The 17,899-nt window shown below is 43.8% G+C and overlaps 2 protein-coding genes across 2 annotated transcripts; one reads left to right on the plus strand and one right to left on the minus strand.

Annotated features, from left to right (window-relative positions):
• Window positions 1-486: 486 nt before the first annotated feature.
• Window positions 487-3,546, plus strand: LOC306797444 (cyclic nucleotide-gated channel cone photoreceptor subunit alpha-like; the record flags this gene model as incomplete). Its single annotated transcript, XM_079296810.1, has 5 exons — window positions 487-572; window positions 1,404-1,493; window positions 1,802-1,903; window positions 1,986-2,092; window positions 2,189-3,546. The coding sequence occupies 5 exons, from the start codon at window positions 487-489 to the stop codon at window positions 3,544-3,546; spliced, it is 1,743 nt and encodes a 580-aa protein (XP_079152936.1).
• Window positions 3,547-5,646: 2,100 nt separating this feature from the next.
• LOC306797007 (ubiquitin-protein ligase E3A-like) lies at window positions 5,647-16,018 on the minus strand. The gene is made up of 11 exons (XM_079296155.1): window positions 15,756-16,018; window positions 15,138-15,182; window positions 13,911-14,215; window positions 12,553-13,805; window positions 12,303-12,447; window positions 10,026-10,231; window positions 9,727-9,891; window positions 8,693-8,848; window positions 8,531-8,604; window positions 8,221-8,364; window positions 5,647-7,596 (listed from the first exon to the last, which is right to left on the minus strand). The coding sequence occupies exons 1-11, from the start codon at window positions 15,830-15,832 to the stop codon at window positions 7,476-7,478; spliced, it is 2,691 nt and encodes an 896-aa protein (XP_079152281.1). The 5' UTR covers window positions 15,833-16,018; the 3' UTR covers window positions 5,647-7,475.
• Between the last annotated feature and the right edge of the window lie 1,881 nt (window positions 16,019-17,899).

The raw sequence follows: 17,899 nt of genomic DNA on the forward strand, positions 1-17,899 counted from the left end.
GTGCTCCATTTAAGCGCAGAAACACTCTTTTGGTTTGAATTTGGTTTTGTTTGTTTTCTGAGCAAAATAAAATTCCCTTTCGTGGCTATTTAATTCGACTCTTTTTCGTCTCGAATGATCCAGGAGTCATGTGGAGCCCTCTGAGCAAGAACACGCAGTGTGCAGCATTTATAGAAGACACTTACCCTGAGGGCTCCTGACAGCATGTTTACATGGACACCAGTGAAGCTTATAGACCACCGAATCACACTTCCATGTCTCAACAGCCAAGATGTTCTCTTTTGAAATCCAGAATTCAAAACACTCTCTCAAGACAACAAGACAAATGACTTGGGACAAAAGAAACAAGTGAACCCGGAAAGGCCTTCTGTAAGTCGACTTATTGTTCCTCCTAATAATCCACAGGGAGCCAAACCCTCTGCTGGAGACGCTCTGTGATGCATTTGATATTGTGACAGTGTCTTCTTTCCAAGGCTGTCCCACATGATGCACTTTGGGAGGAGCAGTGTTGGTCCTGCAGAGTCCAGCCTCAGCAGCCAGCGGACAGAGGACACCGCGAGGACCAGCAGCAGGTGAGCTGTACACCTCCATCCAGTCCAGGAGGAGCTCACTGCTGGAGGACCTGACCAAGACTTTTTGTTCAATTGTTCAGTCCTTACTCACACACAAAACTCAGTACAGAAAACACAACAGGGATTCACACCCAGCCTCCCAGCGTCCAATGAGAAGAGAGAACTGAGAGGGGGGAGGAGCCTGTGTAAATTGTGTGTGTAAGTGGGCGTGTCAATGTCGGTCTGGTTTGTGTGTGGGTCCGGCTATAGACTGGTGACCTGTTGTTGTACACTACAGTGTTTTTACTGTGGCTCATGTGATGATATTTATATATATATATTGAGTGAATATGATTCTTCATAACATATTTCATTTGTTAGTCTTATGAGCAGCGGGCAGCAGTGTGGTGGTACAGTGGTCTTTTATGACACACTGCTGTGTTGTTGGATGATCGTCATGATGTTAGACTGATGCACATCTGGGTCACAAACGCATGTCATTCTTCGTTTGTCTTCCAGTGGTCGGTGGGCCCAAGCTGCTCAAAACATGAACAACTGCAACAACAATGATGGGTAAGATGATTTGTGACATTTACATGTAGAGATAGTGTTCCATCTCCTCCACTACAGTCAAACACTATGTAAACCATACAACACCATGTAAAGAGATTACAGCAAATTCAGTTGCATGAAATCAGTCTGTCTTGTGACATCAAAAGCCAACAATGACACATAAGGTTAAGCCATTGGTTGATCAGATATCCCCCCCCCCCCCCCCCAAGGCTCTGTCAGGCTGCTGAATGGGTAGGATCCAAATATTTATGTCACCTGCCTGTTTCTGGACATTTACAGCAAAAAAGATGGCAAGACAGAGGAACCCAAAAAGGATGATAAGAAAGACGACAAGAAAGACGACAAGAAAGATGTTAAAAGAGAAGAACCGTGAGTACCACATGCTAGTTTCTACAGCTGCAACTTTCCATCACACGTGACTTTTAGACAACTTGTTTGTGGTTTTACACACATTTGCTCTTAATTCTGACAATTCTGAGATCCTAATATGTGAAAGTCTCTTTGGAAAGACAGTTGATTGTAACCCTTTTCTAAACTTGGTCATGACTCATGTGTAGACAATAGTTTCCGGTACAAGTAGGGCTGGACAAATTGACCAGTCCAATACTTGAACCTCAGTCCCTCTCTTTGCTGAGTATAAACAAGAGGTATTCACTGAAACATCTTTCCTCATTCAGAAAGGAGGTGTGGACCATGGACCCCGCCACAGATATGTACTACTACTGGCTGTGCACAATATCCATCCCAGTGTTCTACAACCTGATCTTCCTGGTGGCCAGGTCTGACTTCATGCCATTTTGTCTTTCTTCTGTACCTGACTGTTGTTACCCAGGTCTTTGTCATGGTTGCGCTTCCCTGTAGGTCTTGTTTTAATGAGCTACAGTATGGAAATGTGGTGCTGATGATGGCTTTGGACTACACCTCAGATGCCCTCTACTGCATTGACACCTTTGTGAGAGCCAGGACAGGTCAGTGACAGACACTCTGCTGAATGTGTGAACATGAAAGGAAACTTGGGTTGTTAGATTATGCTAATAATATCACTGATTCGAATGTGTCAACAGGTTTTCTGGAGCAAGGTCTTCTTGTACGGGATAAAAAAATCCTGAAAGCAAAGTACATGAAGACACGGCAGTTCAGATTCGACATCATATCATTGATTCCCACAGATATTGTATTCTTCAAAATTGGAATCAACAACCCAGAGTGGCGGTTCAACCGTCTCTTTAGGTTAGCCCGACTCTTTGAGTTATTTGACCGGACGGAAACTCGAACAAATTTCCCCAACATCTTCCGAATTGTTAATCTTGTCCTTTACCTCATCATCATCATCCACTGGAATGGTTGCATCTACTTTGCCATCTCCAAGGTGCTGGGCTTTGGCTCAGACACCTGGGTATATCCCAGTGTAAAGAATCCAGAGTTTGCTCGCCTGGTCAGGCAGTACATCTACTGTTTTTACTGGTCCACTCTCACCCTGACCACTATTGGTGAGACACCACCCCCGGTCCGAGACATTGAATACTTCTTTGTGGTAGCTGACTTCCTCACTGGGGTTCTAATCTTTGCTACAATTGTAGGCAATGTTGGCGCCATGATTTCCAACATGAATGCTGCGCGAGTAGAGTTCCAGGCTAAGGTTGACTCTATAAAGCAATACATGGAATTTCGGAAGGTCACAAAAGATCTGGAGGTAAGAGTGGTGAAGTGGTTTGACTATCTGTGGACAGAAGAGAAAACCTGTGATGAGAAGCTGGTGCTGAAGAACCTGCCAGACAAGCTCAAGGCTGAGATAGCCATCAACGTACATCTGGAAACACTAAGAAAAGTGAGCATCTTTCAAGACTGTGAAGCAGGTTTGCTTGTTGAGTTGGTCCTCAAACTTCAGCCTCAAGTGTTCAGTCCTGGCGACTACATCTGTAAGAAGGGGGACATTGGCAGGGAGATGTACATCATCAAAGGAGGAAAGCTGGCTGTAGTAGCAGATGATGGGGTCACCCAGTTTGTGGTCCTCAGTGATGGGGCATACTTCGGAGAAATCAGCATCCTCGGTATCAAGGGCAGTAAGGCAGGAAACCGAAGGACAGCCAACATCCGAAGTGTGGGCTACTCTGATCTGTTTGCCTTGTCCAAAGACGACCTGATGGAGGCTCTCATTGAGTACCCGGATGCTAAGGATATACTGGAGGAAAAGGGAAAGGCCATCCTGATGAAAGATGATCTCATAGATGAATCGCTGGTCGGTGCTACCGACGCCAAAGACTTGGAGAATAAAGTCAATCAGCTCGAAACCAGTTTGGACGTTATGATGGTCAAATTGCGGAAGTTGACAGCCCAGTATGAATCTTCTCAGCGTAAACTCAAACAACGGCTCAGTAACATGTCAGACCAGGTCCAAACCCTCAGAGTCAACAATGAGTAGAACTTGGCTTGGTCTACTGTCGGACTCTTTCTTCACACCAAATGGGACAGTGGCTGGCTTCTATACAGTATATGAGCACATAGACATTCAGATGGCTGGTAACTCAATACTTTAGAAGTACCAACAGAATTCTGTTCCTACTGAATATCCAAAAACTGTCTGGTACCATAATAGGGTATAGAATACTTGGTCAGATTCTCTTAGTCTTGTTTATGTCCTTTAAACAGGTGTTCTGTGATCGTGCACTTTATTTTGGACTTATATATTCAGCAAAGTCCCATAACAGCTGTTTGTGTAATGTTTGGCCCTTTTATATGAAACAAAAAAGAGTTTGTACTGAGTAACAAAAGGTAACAAAAAGTACTGTTTCCTGGGTCGGTTTTTCAAGAACCGTCTTAAATAAACAGATTTTAAATCAGTCTGTGTGTATTTCCATGAAGGCAGAACAGACCAACGGAGAGTACAATGTAAGTACACATTATGGGCTTATTAGTACAGGGAAACATCTGTCAAATGTTGATCACACAGTAGTGTGTGGCTGGGTAGTTCGCCTATTTGTCTTCAGGACCTGTTGGTCTAAACGTTGCATCATTACATCTTTAGGAGCTTCCAAAATTCAGTGAGGACTACCAGGGTTCCAAGAGACTGTGTTGATCCACCACACACTATATACATATATATGTTCCAGTCGGTGGAACCTGCAGTCTGTGGCATAGCGTCTGAAGAGACTATGCTTCCAGAGTAAGAAAGAAAAGTACTGAGTTACTGTTTAGTTGATTGATTTCACGGTCTTGAATTCTCTGCTAAAGGAAAATAGAATAATGCTGAAATAATTTCTGAGGACAACACAAAATTGTCCAGATCGTCAGAGTTCAGCCTCACAGACCAGCATGTCTTTAGACTCTTAGCCTTGTTAACCCATTAACAAGTGAAATGGTCGAAGAGAGGTGCGCTTCTTAGTGGGACATACGTTTCATGTTCCTGATGTACGTGTTTGAGTGTTTATCAGAAATAGTTCACTGACTGAGATCACCAATAAAGAGCCGAGCATGGAGACATTCAGGACCCGTGGACTCAAATCAGGTTAGAAGGCGACACAAGTTGGAAAAAAGCTGTCAACTTTATTTAGCATGTTTTCACAACACGGAATACTTGTAGCCTTTCATCAGTTTGTATCTTTTAGAATGCCAGTCGATGAAAACCACCTTCCTTTCCAAGATCAGATTGACCTTTGATCTCCACTTGGCTCTAGAGCCCTTTCACATGTTCACGTGAGCAGCATCAAAACGCAGTTACACATTAATGTTAAACAGCTGAAACCAGACCTGGGCTCAACAACAGGACAGTAATCCTGAACCTTTGTTTGAAGTGATAGAGTTCCACATGGTCGAGGATACTGCAGTATTACGAACATACAATATGCTGAAGTAACTCTCCATCACCCTCCAATGAAGACCGTTCTCCAACGTCGTGTTGCCCAGGTCCGTCTGAAACCATGACGATGACAAAGTAAGCGCAAGAGAACAGAAAGAATGGCTCAGGGTTGGTGTGTACAGCAGTGTGGACAGACCTCCTGCAGACGCATCACTAGGGCAGCAGGAACCTCATTCACCAGAGACAACACAACTCCCATCTGCTCGGACTCCATTGGAATATTTGTTTGTTCCTTAAATAACAGCTGTGGCCAAAAAGCTGCTTAGCTACCATGAAGCTGGCTCAGGAGTAATGACGTGATGGGCTCATGGTAACCTCTGTCTGTCTTTCCTCAGCTGTCCACTGACTCCTGCTCCATGACCTCTTCCAAGTGGATGCTGAGGGTGGTTTGGGTCTGGTGTTCACACAGTCGGTCTGTTTCTAGTGTTCATTCAGTCTCTTGGTGGTCCTCAACATAAACACAAGACAGCAGGAAGAAGACATTGACATTCTGAGACAGGGGTCACTATCTGCCCCCATGTAGGACCACTAGGTAACTAGTAACGACGCATGAGCCAGCTCCATGTACCGATTAGGACCAGGACTCTGAAAAGATGGTCATAAATGCTTCACCATTTAACAACAAATCTAAAAGAAGAGGGGAAACTGTTCAGACAGCGCAACAGCTCAGGGTTAACAAACACCTTTATTAAGTTCACCACAATGATCTCAACCACTTATTTGAAAGTTAAACAAAAGGTCAACGTGAAAGGAAAGAGTGTGTGCATGTCTTACATCACTGAACATGATCTCATGTACCGGTATGTATGCTTTTGGATTTCTTACACTGCTCAAGGTAAAAATCGATAAGCATTGTAATCTATCACAATGAACATCACGCCTGTGTTAACATGTCTGTCTGATAGAGACCTTTAAGTAAAGCTTGACTTGAAAAGACTAAACCTGATCTTCATATTGTACTGGATACACCCAACGGTAGAGAGAAACCCAAGAACAATAGAAAACACACAGCACATGGTCTGTAATGTGTGTGTATCGTGTAGAATAGAGCTACTATACACAGTGACCCACCACACCTATCATAGCTACTTTCAAATAAGTGGTTTAAATGATTGTTCAATAGTACTCTTAACTATTTAGGACTGTTCCAGAGACAGTGGTTACACCTGTTTTCAGGCTCATCGACTGGGACAGATCCAAACAGAAATGTGATCCCAGTGACGCGTCCACAGAGTCAGAGCAGACCATCACTGTCAGTGGTATCTGTACCTAGCTGCAGGCACGCTGAGCCGAGCTTAGAGCAGACAGTTAGCCTAAATACATGTGTTGCACTAACAGCTCCAAGGTGACAGCTGTGCGTTTGTGCAACAGAAGTAGGTCACCGGTCTTTGAGACATTTAAATTCATCCTCTGACTTGATGGTGGATAAGTTAGTTTCCCTGTCCATCATACAAACACATTAGTGAGAGGTCAGAGCAGGTTTACACGGATATTACTTTGCATTATGGATCTAAAAGCAAACATCAGTAGCTTCAGGTGGACTGAGCCAAGTTACAGCTTTGACTTAACCATCACTTTGTTCACATTGTGCTCAGACTTCTATCCTCATCATCACAGTGCTAGCCTGCCCCCTCTGGGATCTTTGTGAATACATACATGCTGTACCTAAATGAACGGTGGCACCACAGCCAGAGACCACAGACCACCAGGTACCAGAGCTGAGTCCGTCTATCGGTCTACATGTGGGGCTCCAGATGAACTGGGGTTAAACTGAACAGAGACTAAGCCAGACAGACTCCACAAAGTGCTTCCCGTCTCTGACAGCATCCGCAGTGACGCGTCTACAAGTGCACATCCTCCAACAGGTGTCGTAGTTCCAACCGCACTGACATATAAATACTGATTTTATTTAGAATCGTCAACACAGGAAGACATGGAAATAAAATGCTTCAAACAATGACGGCAGCCTGTGGCCACAAAACAAACATTCTGAAAATGTCTAAGTGCACTTACACAGCTCTGACACGATTTTAGTCTAACCTGCGGTGGTCACGTCTACTTTAACACATTTTTGTTCAATAAACGGGTTTGTATTGACTAGTTCGTGAATTGTCCCAAATTTACATATTTTAATATTAACCCCAAGTAGGGAAGCTATCCCAACAGGCAGGCATGAAAAAGAACCCGTTTGAAGCTGGAAATAAATAAGGACAATGATCCTCTCTGTACATAGAAAAGACGGGAGGCTGCTGCACACTCACATAGTGTGGATGTGTGGTGGGACTTTGATCAGGAGATCTCTGTGCTTACACGGACTCATGTGGGATGATGCAGGCACAGTACAAGAACTACTGGAAAGCTCTATTGGAACCAGTCTCCTGTTTCATTATGGACTTTCCTCAAAACATACTGGTTTTCACCTCTTAGACTGTGTCTGATAAAGGAAGGGCAGGGTCTGATGGGCTTTCTGAGAACGAGTCCGCTTGGAGCCGGGCTCAGAGCATGCCGAAGCCTTTGGCATAGGTGATGGCTTTCAGCAGTCTCTCCTTCAGCTTCTCCTTGTTGCTGTATTCAGGCAGCAGCAGTACATTGAAGCAGGTGTGAGACGTCGGTAACCTGCCGAGACAAAACAAAGCACAGCTGGTCACACAGACAGCCTGTAAGAACCATGGATGGACAAAGACTTGATCCCACTCCTCAGTTTGCTCTCGGACCGGTCTCTGCTGGAGGATCTGGGTCTGTCCACGGTGGACCGGTCTCTGCCGGAGTCTGAGCTGAAGGAGTTTCTGGTGAACCTGCATGACTTCATCTGATTTCACCAGAATCCAAAGAACTGTATAGAAATAAAGAATCTTCTCTCTGACACTCTGGTTCACTTACGTAGGTCATAAAGAGGCAGTCGTATCATATTAATGAGGGCCCGAGCACCGACGTAGTCGGAGGGGGGGACCTATTGTTCTTCTATTGTTTATTATTATTATTATTATTATTATCAGCTCTATCCAGCTCTACTGGTGAAAGGTTGTGATTGGCTTGATTAGCTTCTGTACGGATGTTGGCTGCAGCTAATTCTCTGCTGTAGATAAACTGTCTGCGTGCCACCGCTCACATTCAGACTCACTCAGTGCCCTGAAGTGAGTCGGAGACACGAGGTCTCCCTTAACATAAGGCAGCTCTTTCCTCCAGGAAGGACAGTACAGGAAAAGCCGAGCAGCAGCAGAATGGATCGGGGGGGCCCACCTGTCAGTGTCGGAGCCGTTCTTGGCGATGATCATCTTCAGCTTGCCCAGCCCCCCCACAGGTGCTCTGTCGGTGCCAGTGGTGAACTGCAGGAAGAGGCGCTTCTGGTCCTCCCCAAACAAGTGCAACGTCTCCCAGAACTCCCTGCGATGCAAACAGACAGAGAGAGTGCAGTGTTAACATGTCAACAGGATGCCAGTACTTACACCGTGATCCTGACCACCTGTTCCCAGGTCAGTAGGGTATATACTCATACCGGAATGATAGCCTGTGAGCACATCCTGAACCACCAAACACAAACATCTCTTACTTGATGATTCGAGAATCTCTGTTGTAACCTCCATCGTATTCTGTCGTCTCTTCAAGTGCTAGAAAATCCAGGTTCTGCAGCACGTGACAAGGACAAAATAAAGGCTGTAAGCTCAAAGACACGACTGAGGAACACATTCAAATGTCTGGTTACACATCTCACCCTGCTTCCACAGATCAGCAGCTCGATTTCCTCTGGTCTGAACAGGTACTTGAGCGGAGACTCGTTGGTGACCATGTGGAAGCCTCTCCTGAAGGCTTTGAACTGCTTCTCCACACTTTTGTTCAGCATGTACTCTGCATACTGATCCACGAACTCCTGCACACACACACATCAGTTATCTTTTCCCACTTAGCGAAGAGCTATCTAGCCTTGAAGATAGATTTGCCACAGATGTAATATAATATTAATAAGTATGTTTTCTTTACTGTATAATCACCAGAAACTTAGAATTGATGTTTTGGTGATAGTAAAATGAGCCCTTAAAAGCGCCACAGAAAGGACAAACCAAACACTGGCTCTAGAAAGAAAGATCTGCCACTATAATTCTCCTACAATGCACCTTTAATGCGTCATTGCTTACAGAACCTGTTCTACAGAACCTGAGCCAAACTCAGCTGTCCCTCCTCTGGCCACAGCAGTGCTCTTTCCTACACTTTGACAGGAGTGTGAGCATGAAGCATGAAGCATGAAGCAGTTCCTCTGGCTCTCTACGCTCCGTAACCGGACTACTCCACTGATCCTTTTACAAACCTCACCTCAGTGAGTCCGTTTAGTTTCTACACAAGTTAGAACCAAACCTGACGGATCAGAGGAAACACTCACATGCTGGCCCCTGATGCGTTACCAACATAGATCACTCACAGGAGTGTCTTGTTGACCGTTCATGAGTAGGTTCAGCGATTGAATTCTTTCAGATCTACTATCACACAGTCCTGTGGTCGGCCTGCTTTACTTCACAGAGACCTCCTTCCCAAGTAGTCTCATGAAACTGAGCCAAATACGCTAAAGTTACCTTTGGCCTGTTTGAAATTCTGATGGGTTTTTTTTATTTTTTACTATTGACCAAACAACAACAAAGAATATATATAATTAGTCTTGCTGATGCCATGGCAAAATACGAGCTTTGAATCCTATGAACTCTCGTCTTAGGGTAAGCCCTCGAGAAAACGCTTCATAATTTGTGTCTGGCTCACCTTTCGGTTTTCATTTGTGACTGGAATCTTGTCCCCATTTTCCCTTAAATCATACATGAGTGGGTTCCCAAACAGGTCCGTCTGTGAAATCTGGAAGGTGATCATCATGTCCTCCTCCACGCTGCCTTCATACTCCAGCAGCTCCTTCAGACTCTGGTAGAGAACCTTTACAACAGAGTTCAGCACAGACACATATCACACTTAGTTTTACTCATCAAGTGAAAATGTGCGGATTAGTTCCAAAGCTAACTGAGAACAATGAGCACATTTGACGGCGAGGGGGGGGTGGGGGTCCTTACCGGGTTGGCATCAGCTAAGTCCCTGAAAGTTCCTTTCTTGCCCATCAGCTTCCTGTAGACCACCATGGGGAAGTGGACATCCAGAATACAGTTGTTGTAGATGGCCAGACCCAGGACGATGCCGATCAGAGTGTACTGGCCTTCGTTTTCCAATGATGAAGAGTTGAACCAAAACAGTTTGGTGCGCTCGTCGTACGTGAACATGCCTGCGGGAGGAAAAGAGGACATGAAAACAGGCTTGATGCTTTCAATGATCACGTCCTCTGCTGCGATCAACACTTTGTCTGACAGTGCGGCCAGCAGCCAATCACGAGGGACGATCTACATCGTCCCTCGTCGTAACCACTGGTACATTTTGATTTCTTTATTTCTCCGGTCACACTTCTTTCATTAGTAGGACTGGCGGTCAGCTGTGACTTGGATGTGTTTTTCCGGACTGAAGTCAAATATCTACCTCAAGAGAGAAAGAGAGGCCTTATGAAAACAACGTAAAGTTACTCAACGTCTGTTCAAGGTTCTGATATGAAGCTGCAGATTAATGATGCTTCATATTTCATTTCTTATATTTTGTGAAATGTAACCAGTAACATTTATCTGTCAGGCAAATGTACTACAGTGTTTTCCAAAGACGTACACAATAAGTAGCATACAGTGAATTTGCATATTGTTTATGTGCTTTAGGGCCTTTGGTAGGTTATTTTTTAGTAATTAGTTATATTTTACTTCACTGCTCCTCAATCCCATCTTTTTAAACTAGACTTTACTCACTTTAACTAGGAAATTAAAAAGGAGCAACAGGTGGCGTGGGCGTGAAGTACCACCCAAAGTGTTGAAGTTAAAAAAAAAGGACATTCACCAAAATGCATGAGACATCCCCTGATTAGTAGAACATGCAATCCTTAAAGGAGCTGCATTTAGGAATGCAAACAGTGATCATCTCTGTAAAGATCTAGGAGTAATGTCTGTGTGTTCATAGAGCTTCTCATTGCTCCTGACTAGTTGTAACAAAAGTTGAAATGGAAAATGTAGCACAGATAAAAGTAGATTACTGACCCACAAAAATATGAGCAAAAGGAAATCTTTAAAAAAGGACAGTCAACGTTCCTCAAAATCTGATGTTTTTACTCATATGCATTACTACCAGCGTCGGAAATACACGAGGGCAAAGGGCAAAAATGCCCCTAAGAAATATCATTTTGCCCCCGATATCACTAGGAGAGGGGCAAACAATGCCCCCGAACTTTCTAAACGAATTTTTAAAAAACGAAGCGCTTCTTAATCAGACCTACTGCGAGACTGCGGTCAACTCAGCAGACACTTACATGTTCGTGCACCTATATGCTGAAAGTCACGGTAAACTCATTCAAACGGCGCAGATCGGGAGCGAGCGAAGGACTTTGAAAGTTAACGGAAAGATTAACGTGAGACAACATCCGGTTTCTTCAGACGAAACATCCGGTTTTCAGAATAAGATGCCAACAAAGTATAAATATTGCATAATGGAAATTAGATTAAATTAATTATATTCACATTAAGTATAAAACATGCTACCTGCATCTTGTGAGTTAAAGGGAAAATACACCTAAAGTGTCTTTATTCTTTGAGTTGAGGGTTGCTGGAAATGAATAAATTGACAGTCAATTAAGATATTTTACGAAGCAAAAACTCTGAACTGAATTTGTACCTTCAAATGGCACATTTTCTTTTATTTTTAAGGTGCTATAAAAGAGTTTCTCAAAAATTCCACACAATGACTAATGCAGGTCCGTAACGCAGTTCAGGACAAAAATGGGTAATATCACAATATTTGAGGTGCTACAAAAATATCTTTCTCAATAATTCCATACAATGACTGATGTATATGTAATCAAGGCATCGTTGACTTAATAATTGTTAAAAAAATGTAATGACAATAAATAACCACAAAGAAATAAGAATGAAATTGAATATGATTGTCTGATTTATGTTTGTTTTTTGTGGAAAACTAAATCTAAGAAAACACTTTGAATCTGTGTACTACTGCCTAATAGTCTTATTGCCATTTGATGACAATTGCTCATATACTATAAGCCTAAATAAGTATATTTATTATTTTGAACAAAGGTTAAATGTTATTTCACAAGTTTCAAAAAGCACCCCCAATTTTTTGAAAATGCCCCTGGATTTCAGTCAGTGGGGGCAGAAATTGCCCCAAAAAAAAATATGTAAATTTCCTACCCTGATTACTACCCGCCCCTGGTGTCCTACTTACAGTATTTGCTAGTTGTGTTTTCTTACCAATATCTGGGTTGAAGATCTCCTCCACCACCAGCTGGAAGAATTCTTTGGAAACACCTCCTTCATCAACGCCTTGCTCTCCTTCAAACTCCACATACAGCTGCTTCTTTAAGTCTGCAGGATTCTCCATTGCTATCATTTCCAGCTAAAGACACACAAGAGAAACATGTCAGTGCAATGTGCACTAAATGTATCAAAATAACAAGAATGTTTCAAATAATTAAGATGCAGAGAACTGGCACACACGTACCCTGACCAGAGCGTCATCAATAATGTGGTCTCTCCGCACTTTGAGCCTCAGGTAGGGGTTGAGCTGCTGACCCTGCACCAGACTGTAGAGCACAGTAATACGCCGCTCGCTGTACATGCGGATGCGGTTGTCATAGTACAGACCCAGGTTCTTGGTGACAGCGTTCAGGATGAAGGGGCAGGTCATAAAGGAGAACTTGTTTTCAGTTTCAACCTTAAAGAAAGTGTAGTCCTTGTCCATCTCCAGCACCTCGTTTAAAGGTTCATTGACAAACTCCTCAAAGGCAATGAGCGGACGTCGGCAGTCGTTGGTGCGGATCCCCAACTCCGTCTCCAGCGGGTCCACCCGAGGGCCCTTCTTGCTTCGCCGTTCCTCCCCCAGCAGCTCCTGCAGCGTGAGCTCACTGGACTCTGGGATGGGCTCCTCGTCCTCGTCCTCGTTGTGCCCCATGTCGAGGTCGCCGCCCAGCACGTTTGCATAGTAGACGATCTTCAAGCACCTGGTGGCTGCCACCACTGCGTCATCATCGTTGACCAGGTTGCGGCTGTTGAACTCGTTACTGATCACCTTGTAGGTAATGAGCTGCTGGAAGGTCTCCACCATGCGCCGAATCTGCTCTGTGCTGTAGTGCGACCACAAGCGTGCCAGTTTGGCCAGAGCTGCCAGAGGGAGTTTGCTCATGGCCTTGCAAAACTGGGGGAGGGCGATCTCCAGGTACTCTGGGCTGTGGAGGTTGCTGTTTTCCATCACTATAACAAACAGGTTCAGGTAGTTTGGGTCTCGTGAATACACATTGTGGTACGTCAGATCGCACTCTACGTTTGGTGAGAGATAGACCAGTGCATTCAGGAAGGCAGCTTCTATCTTCTCATTGGACAGCAGGCGCTCAAAGACCCGCCGCACAGCGTCGATGTCCACCGAAACCTCATCAGGGCCCAGCTTTTGGACATCATTTTCCCCCGAGGAGCCCTCTCCGAGCCTTGATGACGAAGAGGAGGCGGGGGAGTCCTCCTCCATAGCTGTAGCAGAACAGGCAGCGGCCTCCTTCTCATCCTCGTCCTTGTCCTCGTCCTTACCTTGGAGGGATTTGAGTTCCTCTTTAGTGTGAGGTTTGGACCTCCTGAAGCTCTGCACCAGGCCTTCAGCACTGGAGAACACCCGACCTATTACCCTGATCAGCGGAGAGTAATCTTCCTTCTCTCCACAGATGTCCAAGATCTCATACACTTTCTCCTCCGTCAGGTAATTTACATCTATATACAGAGTCAAACATTTCGTGGTTAGAAATAAAAACAAAACTGATTCAACTTTCAGATTAAACTCTGTGTGTGAATCCTGAGTGTGGGGCATCGACTTACCTTTGAAATTGTCCCGTACAGAGTGGACATCTTTATGGGTCAACTTCCGGTTACTGCAGGCGGAGTTGCTGTGAGCGCTGCTCTCCAGGTAGGCTGAGGCAGTGACTTTCTTTGAGGGGTGGGGGTCACATAGCTTGGCGTTGACCTTGTAGAGCTCCAGGGATTTGACGGCCGCTGCGTTGTTATCCATGCGGGTGAAGCCGGCTGATGAGGCACACCATGAGTTGGAGCAGGACTCATTCCCACAGCCCTCTGTTAACTGGTGGTAGTAGCGCTCTATTAGATGTTTGGCAGCTGCTCGCTTCCTGCAGGGGTAAGGCACAACACATTTAGAAGTACTGCGGGAATCAATCCACTTCTTTCATCATTAACAGCCCTTAGTACAATATGGGATTGATGACCATGTTTACAGCCTAACAATCATTCTTCAGTTTTCATTTCATCTCACTACTCAAGACAGTTTCATGACTGCATGTTTGGTTGCGTTCTAAAAATACAGTGCATTGACAAATATATCACCCCTTCCATTAAATGAGATTACATTTTTTCCAATTATGGAATTTCTGTTTTTAAACGCTAAAGTTGGAAATAAAGGAGATGTTTGACGTTGGCGACATAAACATTATTTAAAAGTAAGAAACTGGTAATTACAGAAACTACCATATGACATGAATGCAGCTGAATGTATTGACTAGACATTTTGGATAAATGTCTCTTAAGATTGATTATCACTGTTCATTCTTAACCTAGGTCTAGCATTGTACAGCACTCTCAACCATATCTATTAGTGATCTTCATTGCTGATGAAGACTATTTGTTTTACTCCTACAATAACTCAAATGATCTGTGTCATCATAAAAGTGCTACTGAGTGCTGAGCTCTGCACCAGGATCAACATATTAACAAAGACCTCTTGGATTTGACCATGCTAGTGTCGCTTTCCTTGTTTCAAGGTGTATATCACTATGGTTCACCATGTACATATAATATGATAACAACAGTCAACGGAGCTTAGAAGAAAGAGACCAAAACAATAGTGGTGTGAGTGTTAAACACATGCTCTCTCTCTCACACACACACACACACACACACACACACACACACACACACACACACACACACACACACACACACACACACACACACACACACACACACACACACACACACACACACACACACACACACACACACACACACACACACACACACGGATATGTGACTTACATTCGGCTTGCTTCTGGGTTTTCTATTTCAGGCTCCTCGTAGTCTCTAGTTGAACAACAGACAGTAACGATCAGAAATACAGCAGAGGACACGCTGTGCTGCATTACAACAGACACTGTTGCTCGTTACAACTTGTTTTCATTTACATATTGCTGTGCCTCGGGAACGATGAGAAAATGACACGCTACGTTAAAAGCCACATTTGAGTCTGTGCGTTAGCCTTAGAATGATTATTCTGCTAAATGTGTAGCCATAGTTAATACACGTACGCGGTTACTGCTTTCATTTAAGAAAATGTTACATTCGACAACAGTGAAGTGAGTTAGTTAGTCGAAAAGACAGGGACCTGAATATCCTGACGCTGATTTAGCAAGCTAATGTAGCAACAACTAGCTAGCACGCTGGCCTTATTTTAAATAGTATTCATGCAGAGCGGACGCTTCTAAAGTAAAAACAATTTTCACTCTTTAATAAACCAATGCTTGCTACAAACTGTGTCTCACTATGCTGATAAAACAACAGGGCAATAGCATCCACAGAGCTGGCAGCAACATCTCGCTAGCTATCGGTATCAGTGATTCTCCGGCAGCCTCGACTCTTTCCTGTCGGCATCCCCACCTATATGGTCCTCCTGCAGGGCTGGTCTCGGCCTGCGGTGGCGCACACTCACAGTCCTCCTTCTCGTCGGAATTCATACGAGACTTTATCCTCTGTTGTTTGTTATCCTGTTGCTCTCTGTGATTGTATCAAGTCTTCCACAGATTGATTACAACTTTAAAAGTCTAAACCGGCAGCGAAGAAGGATATTTTATTAAAAATGTCCTTCACGGCCTTCCTACAGCAGGCTCTTCGCTCTGCCTGAGGTTCACAGCCATCTTGACTTCACCGTCAACCTACGTCCCACAATGCACTGCGTTCTAACTCAAGTAGCAGACGTGCTGGAATGGATCACATGCTCCGAGGAACTGGACTGACTGCTCAGTCCACCCTTCTTCCGTGGCTATGGAGCACTATTTATTTACACAGAATATGTACATTATACTGTGATTTATTAAAACTAACAAATAGTTTTAATGCAATGATTCAACAATAAAATTAACTGCATTTTCCACATTTTCCTGTGATCTTTTTAAATATGAACTGTCCAAGAAAGCCGTCTATCCATAGCTGGAATAACCTGTAAAAACGTCTGTTCCTATTGGATACAGGTGCACAAAAGATTACACCTGCCATTGAAGTTACATTTTTGCCCTTAGACCCAGAAAACAACAAATGTTCCGAGGCTGGAATATCACCACCAATTAAATGTTTTAAAAACTGTAAAGAGGAAAACGTTACAGAAACCCACTGAGCAGGCTTTATGACCCTTAGGATTTGTTTTTTTTACCCATTTTAGTAAAAGTTAAACTTCTAGTGTGTCTACATTTTGTCCAGTTAAAACAAATGCACAATGGAAGAAAGAGGGAAACCTGTTAGAAAAATTGTACTGTGTGGAATCAAAAATCAGGAGATTTATTCTTGCAAGAAGGAGCAGAGTCACAGCACATCTCGTAGCTTGCTCAGAGCTCTGTCACTAAGTCCCTGTGTTTTATACGGTGACAAACAACTTTCACACATGATATAGTGAAGGTTTGAACCATCTTCTTGGTTGATTCATATGTAATAGTGTGGCTGCCTGCCCAGGTGTGCACCTCTTTGAAGCGACTGTGATATCTGTGATTAGCAAGGTCATATGGAATTGAAGGCTAAATGCAAACAAGTGCACAGTCATGGAAAAGTACAAGCATTATGCATGTATCATTCTGTATTTTTCCAACACAACCCTCTCTCCATCACCTGTGCAAGAGATTCATTCTTTTACCAAATAAATTGATTCCAAAAATCAAATCGTATTTTTAGCGGGTGCAATTTACAAAAAAAGGAAACCTAAACCTCTGACCAGAGTTTATTATTATTCATATCAATTCATCAGCTGTATTTTGAAAAACAATCCAGCTGGGCGGGAAATCAAGCGGAACTGGCAACCCAAGCCAGTAGGTCCGTGTGCACACTTTGAGCACGAACCATAACGAAGCAGCGACACGCCACGAGGGAGAAATTAATCATATTCCACTTGAGAAGCATTTGAAGGTAAGGCTATGAAAGTTTGCTAGAATTTATAGTTTTTTCTACATATCAGAATGGATATTTTGACAACATTTATTACTTTTTTGTTATTCACGTGGAGCTACCTGACTTAGTTAACGTTACCTGACTTAGCTAGCGCCACACCCTGCCTGCTTTTCGACCAGGCGTCGACATTAGTATGTGGCCTTCACCTGCATACCCAATGTCAGGTTGTGCTTTCTTTCTCCGTCTATTATGCAAAAATAATAGTTTTATGTGGGTGTTAGGTTTCGTCCCGCTCGTTGTCGTTATTAGCCAAAACGTATCCAAAGATAATGTTGTACTCTTCAGCAAGCAAAGGAACGGTTAACGTTTGCAGTGACATTAGCTTAGTTGCTAGCGTTAATTTAACGTTAGTCAGAATGGGTAGGCTAACGTTTACTAACTGAAGTACAACCTGGCGGGTAGAACGGTTGATAATTGTCCTAGCTGGTTTGCCCACCGTTTATATTTGTGGCGTTTGAGCTTAGCATTCGGCCAGCTAGCCTATTAGTGGCGTTAATTAAGGATGAGCACGAGATGCGTCACATATCACGTGCTGGACCAACAGCGTGCTGCGCCAAAATCTTAAGAAATGCTGATTTTACTGCTGGGAA

The sequence above is a fragment of the Melanostigma gelatinosum genome, assembly GCF_949748355.1.
Source record: "Melanostigma gelatinosum genome assembly, chromosome: 24".
Classification (NCBI taxonomy): domain Eukaryota; kingdom Metazoa; phylum Chordata; class Actinopteri; order Perciformes; family Zoarcidae; genus Melanostigma; species Melanostigma gelatinosum.